A 9893-nucleotide genomic window follows, 5' to 3' on the forward strand; every position below is an offset into this window, starting at 1 on the left:
CTTGTGCTCCAGCCAGACCCTGCTCCAGCTCCGCTGCCCTTCTCTGGACACGCTCCAGCCCCTCAATGTCCTTCTGGCAGTGAGGGGCCAAAACTGAACCCAGGGTCCGAGGTGAGGCCTCCCCAGTGCCCCCAGTCCAGGGGGACAAACCCTGCCCTGCTCCTGCTGGCCACACCAGTGCTGGTACAGGCCAGGATGCTGTTGGCTTTCTTGGCCACTGGGGCACACTGCTGGCCCCTCCTCAGCTGCTGGTGACCAGCTGCTGTCATAGATGGAAATTCAGTAATGGTAACACTTGGTAGCAGAGATTTCTGCCTCTCCTTTGTTCAGCCTCGCTCTGTCTAAACATCCAGCATAGGTCCATCCCAGACTGGATGGTTTCGCACATCAGAAAATCTCACAGGCTCACAGGAGCAGGGTGCAGATAAGAAAACGTAACTGTCTTCACACGACCAAGCTGGTACTAGGCTTTCTGCTCCAGGGTTTGTTCCACTCTCCTCAGAGACTCTGTCAGTGTCTGGAAAGTTAGTAAGTAGAGGCAGAGGAAAAAAATGTATGACAGAAATGAGGGATCCCTCAGAGAGCATCAGTCTTCCCCTTGCGTTAATTATAAGGGCTGCCACCTCCAGCACTTCTGCTGACCTCTGCTGCAGGAGTCCTTCGGGCTAATAGGGGCTCTTTTCCAACCTGCCTTTCCAATCGTTTCATCTTTTGATCTTTGTGATCTTCAAAATCACCACTGCAACGCCATTGCAAACCCCATTGCCACATGTGTCCGGTGGGACTTGGGGGTCAGCTGTAAAAGGCCCCACCACACAACATCCTTTGGGAGACATTTCTTTTCTCACTCCAACTCCTTTCATTTGTAGGCAAGGAGGACAATCAGGTCAGGTGGTCCCTCTCCTGTCTCCTTTGCTCCCTTCATGTCCCCACCCCGCTGCATTCTCTTTTTGTCTCCCTCTTCTGAGTGCGTAGCGCATACAACAGGACTTGGAAGCCCATGATGGGGACTGATTCCGTGCAGAGTGAAAGGAGGAGGCAGGCGAATGGGCCAAACCGCTGGCTAGGATGCCTGGCTTCAGACACCATCTTGGTATGTGACTCTGGACACTCTTCTCCCAGTTTCCCTCCTATGGTCTTTCGGTGCAGCCTCCATGGTGGTAGCTGAAGGCTGCCCAGAGCACGGTGCCACCCTCTCGTGCTGCCTGCTGGCCTTACCCTGTGGTGCTCCCTTGCCATCTGGAGCAAATCACCGCCGTGGCTGCTGGTTCTGTGGTTAGCCCAGAGCCAGGATGTTAACGCGCATGTTTGCTATGGAATCTCCACATGGTTTCAGGATGTGATTCTATATTTGTGCTGCACTGACCAGATGCTTTTCAGATACTCCTCTAGCTAGGACTTTCTCTCCTATTCCATAGTGGGGTCTTGCAGTCCTCACCACTGCGCATTTTCCACACATTTACACTGAATCATTCGGATCTCCTGTGCAAAACCACTTTTTGGTTCTTGGTTCCTGGTGGTTTGTTACGCCCATGCAGTCAGTCCACCAGACGCAATCTGAAGGTGTCTGTGTAGGGCATGTAGGGCTCTCAGGTCCTGCTTTTATTTTTTTTTTTTGCCGGCAGCCCCAACTGTCATGTAATCAGAGATAAGTGACTGAGTTCAAAATGAATGGGGCAGCTGGCTAAATGCTCAGCGAAACACAACGATCAAAGGGACAGTGCCAGATGTTTTCCATCAGCTCTACATATGGAGGTACCAGGGAGAGCAGCAGGAGCACCAAGCTAAAAAGAAACCAGAGAAGCCAACTCTAGTTTCAACCATAACATGAGGATCTGGCTATAAATACTACATTCCTCAGCGGGGCTCCCAGCAGACATTCTGTAGGTACTTCTGAAACCTACAGGAAAAGTGTGTCTACTATTGTCTGACTTATTTATACGCATCCGCCCGGTAAATGTTTTATTAAGAATTATCATTCTTGGATCTATTGAACAATATACTTTAAAAATCATATTTTGGAAGGCTGTTAGACATGACAAAAAGCAGGGGTTTTCGACAAAACACATTTTTTTGCCCAACCTGTGCCAATAGAGTCTTTGTCTAGACTACTCTTTTGTGGATTCCTTTCACCACTCTTAGTATATTTTGAAAAGTGCATTTAAAATTTTAATTTCACAGATTTTGAGCCCAAGTTGCTGCAAGAGGCTCAAGTCATTTCAAGATTTACTGGGGAAGAGGAGCCAGCTTTTTGTTTTTGTCTTCCCAGGAAATTTATGGTAGAGGGAGATAAACATCCAAAATAGTTAAGGTTGTTTATCCTGCATCACTTAGAAGACATTCTTGACATCATTTGTATACAGCTGAGCAGGGAGCTGCTCAATCTGCACTGACAGGAATTAAACCCAGATCACCCAGCCTCGGGGCATACAGACCTTGCTCCAGTGTGATACAATCTGCTTCTGTTGGGATAAAAAAGAAAAAGCCAGCGCTGGTGCAAAAGGGCTCCTCGCTGAACATGAAGCGTTTGGAAAGGCATTTCCCTGAAGCGGCTGGAAGTGCCAGACTTGCTCTTGGCTAGGAGAGAAGCTAAGAAAGGATCTTGGCTGAGTTGCTCAGTGGTGCTGAAATCCACTTTGCCCTTTGCCTGTGTGGCATGGTCCTAGGTTTGATAGCATGTACGCTGCTCTTTGCAGGAATATTGATGATAAAACTGTTTGTTCCATGGATCAACAGCTCAAAATGCCGTTTACAGGCTGCTCTAAAGCCATCCTGCAGGAACCAACCCTACTCTTTCTTTCCTCTGATTCTTATCTCGTGCATGTGTAAGTGTAAGCGACTCATTGCAGCGGAAGTATCTGTGACTGGCTGTCAGGATGAGGTCCTTGCTGGTAGATATGCTAGCAACAACTGGGCTGAGGAGCTCGCTGACTCTCCTAATTCAGTCTAGGAAAGCTTGAGCGTGAGTCACTTCGGAATGCTTTGTACTCCCCTAATTGCATAATTACCTTACAGAGCTCACTGGCCATTTGGCACAGAGGTCATGCCTGTTTCCGCCGAGTGCCAGAAAAACTCCTCCTCTCTTCTCCTAGCAGGGTAGAAAGGAGATGTGAGATAGACACATGGCCATGGTCCCACTTTTCCTCTGTATAACCCAGGAACAGCACTTGTGCACAACTGGTAAAGCAAGTAAGTCTGCAAGATGGACTGAAAGGAGAAAGACGGAGATGAATTGTATAGGTGGCTGAGGAAGGGACATTTCACCCCCCCGATGCTCTCCTGTTCTGGGGAATGGCTGGAATTTGTGGTTCCTTTTCCTAACCTTTTAATTAACATAATCCATCAGTAGCGTTGGAAGCTTGACTTCTCCATTGCAGACTGAGTACATCACCATGCAGTCAAACTTCCCTCCCGCTCTCCCCATCATTACATCCTTGAATCCACCATCCTTCACACACTGATGCATCTTCCATTCGAAGCACCTAAAGCACATCTTCTCCTGCCCCCCTTACAGCCCACCAGCGAATATCCCCTAACAGAGAATGGGGTGTGTACACAGTCCTCCCACTTCATGACGGCTACTTAAATCTTTCCTTCTTTTTTATCAGCATAGTGGGAAGCAGAGCAGTTTAGCGTCAGCTGAGGCTGCATTAGCTTCCCCTTCCTGTGAGAAACCTCTGCTTAGAACCTTCACGAAGTGAAAGTGTTCGCGAGAGAGAACATAGCTGGGAGACACATCTGAACCTGGCTCTGGTGAGTGGAGCTGTTCTAATACAAAGGGAGCATCACTCCAAAGCAAGAGAAATGTTTTGGGGAGAGGGAAGAAAATGGAAGTTCTTGATTTGTAAACTGAGAGAGAGCTGGGCAGCAGCTGGGGGCTAGTACCCAAGACTGGTTCTCTTCTCACAGACATATATCTGAAGTATGGACTTCATTAGAGCTACATCTAACCAAACCCAACCGAAAGTCAGGCTCTGGGTGCCAGCTGCTTTTGTTATCAAACAGAAAACAGACAACACCCCTGTTGGTTGCACCTTTTTAGAAATCTTTCTGCTGGGGTCAGCGTGCCATCCTGCTGGTGGCTGCCCTAGGGATCAAGGAACACCAGACAGAGCCTATAGAAAAGCTTCCTGCGTTAGGACGGCGGCAGAGGAAACGGTACAGAAAATGCAGTCCAGGAAAGAGTTCTTCGAAGATGAAGTGGGGATTAAGCCAGAGCCTGTTTTATCATTTGCTAAAACGCTCAGTGCATTTGCCTTCATGGCTTCTGCATTCCAGAGGGCTGCATGCTGGGTTCATAAAATCCCTCTCTTCAGCAGCCTTTGGAAATTCAGGCGGTCACTGGCTGGCCGTATGGCAGAGTTTGCCTAATGCTAGCAGACAGCTGCAGGAAGTTGAGGACGAGAAAGGGGAGACAGCACCAAAATCTTGAGGAGACATAGACGGAGAGACACATGGCTCTGCCTCATAGCAGGAGCTTCCAAAATGTGTTCTCATCAAAATGCCAGGGTCCTCTTTTCTTTTGCTTTCTTTTCAGGAACTGCAGTTTGCACTTCTGCTTTTCTTAGAGGATACGTATGTGATTCAAACCCTCAGACACCCCGAGCTTGAGTTTCAAGAGCATTTTAAAACAATTAGCACACCTACAAGAAAAACAGTGGAACACCCCCTGTCCATGGCTCCCGGGCTCAGAGGGAGGTTCGGTTTAGCATTCTTCCTTGAGGAAGAAACGACACGCTCCCCGGTAACCCAATGCCAAACCGCTGCTCTCTGTTTTGAGTAACGAATGCCATTCTCGCTGCCTCTGAACCCAGCCTGTGTTTCTTTTCGTCACATGAAATTGTGTATTTTGCCCTCCAACAGCGGCTGAACAGAACAAAGGAGTTATCTTTATGGGACAGCCAGGGAACTGCACAAAGAACAGGAAGATGCAGCTAACCTAAATAATGACATTGGAAACAAAATAGCTCTCAGGCTATAAATAAACAAGGTGAAGTAAATATCGTTATTTTTCTTAAGAGAAGATGCAGGCTAAATTCCTGAGGGTAATGACATCCACTGTTTCCTCTGACTTTAGTTCTCATTTTTTCACACAAGCCACAGCATAACATTTCCCACTTTCTTCAACTTTTTACAGTATGAACTTTCATAGCACTTTGTTTGGAGAGACTTGCAAAACCCAGACACGTACGTTTGGGAGAAAGGTCGGATTTTCTACAACAATAAAAGTGCCCAAACTGCTATTTTTGAATGGTGCAAATATGTTCTTACAGAGGAGGGAAGTAAACATACACACAAGGGCATTAATTAAGACAATGCTTAGTTTCCTGCAACCCAAAGGAATTCTCTTATTTAGACTAAGTTTTTAACGATGCAAACTCCCATTGTGTGCATGTGGGTGTGTGAAGCAGCAACTGCAATTTTATAAAAGGGTAAGGGCTGGTGCTGACCTAGTGGGTGAGTGGGGAAGGAATTAAAAAATCCTCTAAAGCAAAGCCAGAATCAACTTGCGGAGCGCCAGACCCAGTCGCTCCAGCCTTCTCGCTTTCTGTAATACAGCCCTGAACAACCTGAGCAGAAGCCCGATTCACATGCTTTTCTTTTCCTGGGGATTGTCTTGTTGAGTATCTTGGGCAGGAAACTGGCCTGATCTGTTGACTTACAAGATTTAAAATAAGCACTCGTGTTTCCCCCTCCCAGTCCTGACCAGTAGCACCGGGCTGAATCACTTCCCTGGCAGAGGCAAGAAACATGTGAGAGCAAAGCCCTCGCAAAGTGGCCGAGAGATTGGGAAACGCTCTCAGGCAGCAAAACCCACCGCGAAATGTGGGGGCACGGCACCGGTCCCCATCCCTCGGGCTTTACCTGCTGGTGGGCGACTGGCCGGGGGTGATGTCCTGCACAAAGCTCTGCTCCATGCCCGGGATCCTGGCCGGGCTGTGCGGGTGGTAGGCTGTCAGGACCACGCTGCCCGAGTCCTTCATCTCCATGGTCATAGGCACATGTTGGCCCTGCTGGCGGTGACAAAGGTGACCGAGGGGTGCTGATGGCCCCAGCGAGAGGGCGAGCGGAACTGTCACGAGCGTGAGCGCATGGCCGGGCTCCGGAGCAGCCTCCTGCCACCGTTTGCTGTCAGCAGAGCTGTGTAACAGAGCCACGGCTCCTCTCCCTGTCAGGAAAGCTGAATTAGCATATATTCAAAAACACCGCCCACTAAACAACCCACCGCAAAGTTACTACATTCCTCGGAAACAAGAAACCTGAGATAATCCTGCGTGGCGAGCGAGCGACTGCTGGGGAAACTTCTTGCTTGCTTTGGTTTAGTTTCCTTTCAAGAGTGAATTTCTCAACACCCCTCCTGCCCCCGAAACAGGCTCCACTCCGGGACACTATTTGCTGGTTAAGCAGCAGGAGGAGTGGAGAGCCCTGCTGGAACCCAAAGCATGGTTTGGAGAGCGAGGAGTGACATTACAGCAGAGGTTCAGAAACTGAGCGGACTCTGCTCTGCAGTTATCAGGGAGCAGGAGCTTTGATTTCCTCCACCGCTGTAGCAGTGAGCTGCACTTGGTTTCTCCCCAAAACAGGTTACGCTTTTGTTTTGCCGGTAGGGCTGTGTAACTAGTTAGAAGGGCACTAGGAAATGAGTGAATTGTTTTTGTAACAGTGCGCGTTCCTCTGGAGCAATCCCATAAATAAATCTGCTCCCCAGCGCTTGCTATTTTATCATGCCTGGGTTTGAGCTTTGAATGCAAGCAAAAAATATGGGGGTTTCTCTCTGGAGTAACACCCCGAGAAAGCTCTGTAGACAAAATGAGAAAACTCTCACAGCCCTTAATTTTCCTCTCCCACTTCTTCAGTGTTTGGGGGTTTTTGGAGAAGAAATGTTTCTGATAAATGCCCCTTCTGGAAAACTTTCTTCCTGCCTATGAAGTCATGGGTGGGATGTCCATAATTTTACTCTACAAGCCACACTCTCGCATGTGCCACACCAGCCTCTGCGGTCCTGGGCAATGTCCCCAGCGCAGGTACTGTGCAAGAAGCCTGTCGGGCTCCTCATCCGCATCCCGCTCGAGTGAAGGTGCTAAGCTTCGAGTGAAGTTCCCTAACGCTGCCTCAAACATGCTGTCAGCCTCTCCAGCAAGCAGCTCGGGCTTGGAAGGGCTCAAAAATGATTCATCTCATCTCCGCCTTCCCCCTGAGCGCTGTATCCTGCCTGGAGGGGCAGGACCGTTCCAGTCAAATACATTGCTGCGACTCATGCAGGCAGTGCCCGAGTTAATTTTAAATTAGCCAGCAGAGCCCGCTGATAACAGCGCACTTGGCAACACTTCTCGCCAGACTCACCCAGGAAGCATAAATATTTGAACTTGCAGGGCCTTGAGGCTTGCTCTTGCTATGCTGGTGATGCATCCTGGATTAAATCTTGTAAAGCTGAGTTGCCCAGGGTAAAATCATGGTCATGTCCACGGCGGTGTGGAGACCCTTGGGGAGCTGCTGTGCAGCCACGTAGGTATCTTAGAATTAAAGAAGGCTCTAAGCCAACTCTGGAAGCATTTTCTACTGGTCACAGCATCGGGACTATGTCTCGTGGTGCTGCTGGTGAGGACTGGGGTGAATGCAACAACCAGTGAAGACCTCATCGTGCTCTGCGACTGCTGGGGTGTTCAGGAGAAGAGTAAGGTCTGAAAAATTAGGGTAGAGCCCATCATGGATCTCATATCCCAACTCCCAGGAGCACTGACAGATTGCCAGCTTGATGCCTGGCTGATGGATGACCAGGATGCTGCTGCCAATGGCATTTTTTTCCCTTCCTACCCTGGCTTTACATTTCCTTCCTGGAGCAGAAGGTGGGAACTCCACTTCTCTGATGGGGGGGAGCAAACTCTGAATGATAGTTTATATTTCACACACATGCACATAGATACTTTGCAGATTAAACAGCCAAAATACATATATCCAATGGAGAGACCAAATTTTAAACAATACCTGTTGACACCCTTTAAATTCATTCTCCACAGTTTACATCAGGAAACTAACCACCTGAAGAAACACACATAGTGGAAGGCTCCAAACACCATCAGAAACAGAGTAGGTGTCTTTTAGGAGATCAGGGTGTGGGCAAAATATTGGCTGCAACTGTGGGTAGGTCTTTTTTTCTCTCCATCATGAAAAGACAAAATGATGGTTATGTCCTTTAAGCTCTCTGTAGATAAAGCCCACAGTAGAAATACCGTGTATTTTTAGTATTATTTTTATTTCCTCTCTTCCCATAATAAAAAAACCCACCCCACACCATCATGACTCAGAAAAGAATACAGTTCCCCTCTCAGTAGTGAAATGTGTATAAAGAAAAGGGGCCCAGACCTATTAAATGGGATTTTCCCTCTAAGAAAAACAAACATGGAAGATTTTATGTGGAGATTTATAAAGTGCTGGTGCATAAACTGGAGGCTTGTATGGAAATGGCAGACTGTTTGGCACAAGTACAGATAGATAGTTTGAAAATTAATCAGCCAAAAGACATATATCAAACTGAGAGCTAAAAATGTTTCTGTGTGTAATGGCTCTCGGGGTTAGACCTCTGCGTATTATTGAGAACCAAAAATGATGCTGGAGATACAGATCAGCCATTAAAGCAAGTTTTAACTGGACTAGTGACACAGACAGGAGAAAAGGGAACAAGGCACCGTGGGCCAGATTCCTCCTTCCCTCTATCTGTGAGATTCCGTTAGTTAAAGGCCAGTTTATTCTCCCGGTTTCTGAAGCAACAAGTAGGGAAATATTTTCGCCCACCGTACTTGTGTTTCTACAGGATCCTCTTCGATGCTAGATCACGGACTGTGATAGTTCTAATTGCTTATTCAGGTAGTTGATAGCTCTGCAGACCTTTCAGATACTCTGGAAAAGCCATTTTGGTGAGAAATGTAAAGATGCTTTTGGTGGCAACCAGTGAAGGGAAGGTACAGCAAGAGGAGAGTCTGCGGGACGCATGTAGCCAGTGAACCCCTGAGCAGCTCCCTCGGGAAGGACCTTGTGCTTTCAGATTCTACGTTGTGCTCGTGCCAAGGGCAGTGCTTTGCAGTTCACAAATTTGGCAAAAGAAGGGTTTATATACGGGTCAGTGGGGCCAGGCTTTGAGAACTCAGAGTGCAAAACCTCCGTTAACCTCTTGCTTCAAGTGAGTGGCTGCACAGTTACGTGATCAAACCTTCAGCCCTTCTGCTGAAGAGTATCTGTGACAGCCACATACGAGAGGTGTAGACACAGAGAAAGTCACTAGTTAGAGCTCACCGAGATGAGGAAATTGTCACGGCTGTTAACGATATCCATGTATGTAGATAATATTAATCAGTAATCACCGTGGCAGTAGCATGACAGGCAGGTTTGTGTAGCAAATTTAATGCTTTTCCGTCAAACAGTCTGTCCTGGTCGAGTCCAAGGCGTGAGGGGCTGTCACCGAGAGGAGTGGGATTTGTCAGCTAGGGGTTCTTACCCGAGAGGTGGGCAATGCACCGTTATAGGCGGAGACCCATGGAGCCCTGGAAAGTGCAAAATGCCCCTTTGAACTACACATGGCACAAAAATCTCTGGGTATTGAATTTCACTGCTCGCTTCCAGCCTAAATTAGCCAGGACGAGGTTGGATAGAACTTGCGAAACTTTGAAGTTAATTTTGGACTGTTTTAATGTGAGCTTGGGTTAGATTAAATTTTAAAAGGAAGCATTTTCCACTGATTAAATCAAAGGAAATAGAGTGGAGCAATACACAGAAAAATGTCATCCTAGCACTGTGTCTAGATTTCCTCATCCCTCTTGCAAGAACTTTTTTATCTCTCTGTGTGAAATTAACTAAAACCAGAACACTATTTCTGCATGCTTGGGGGCGGGGGGTGG

The 9893-nt window shown here is 47.7% G+C and overlaps 1 protein-coding gene across 1 annotated transcript in view; it reads right to left on the bottom strand.

Moving 5' to 3' along the window:
• Positions 1-6039, bottom strand: part of ARHGAP28 (Rho GTPase activating protein 28) — a 66660-nt gene extending 60621 nt beyond the window's left edge. The window contains exon 1 of the mRNA XM_010141829.1: positions 5866-6039. Within this exon, the coding sequence (XP_010140131.1) occupies positions 5866-5996 (131 nt within the window). The 5' untranslated portion in view covers positions 5997-6039. The remainder of the gene's footprint in view (positions 1-5865) is intronic.
• Positions 6040-9893: the final 3854 nt, after the last annotated feature.

This window comes from Buceros rhinoceros, unplaced genomic scaffold (genome assembly GCF_000710305.1).
Source record: "Buceros rhinoceros silvestris isolate BGI_N320 unplaced genomic scaffold, ASM71030v1 scaffold2648, whole genome shotgun sequence".
Lineage (NCBI taxonomy): Eukaryota > Metazoa > Chordata > Aves > Bucerotiformes > Bucerotidae > Buceros > Buceros rhinoceros.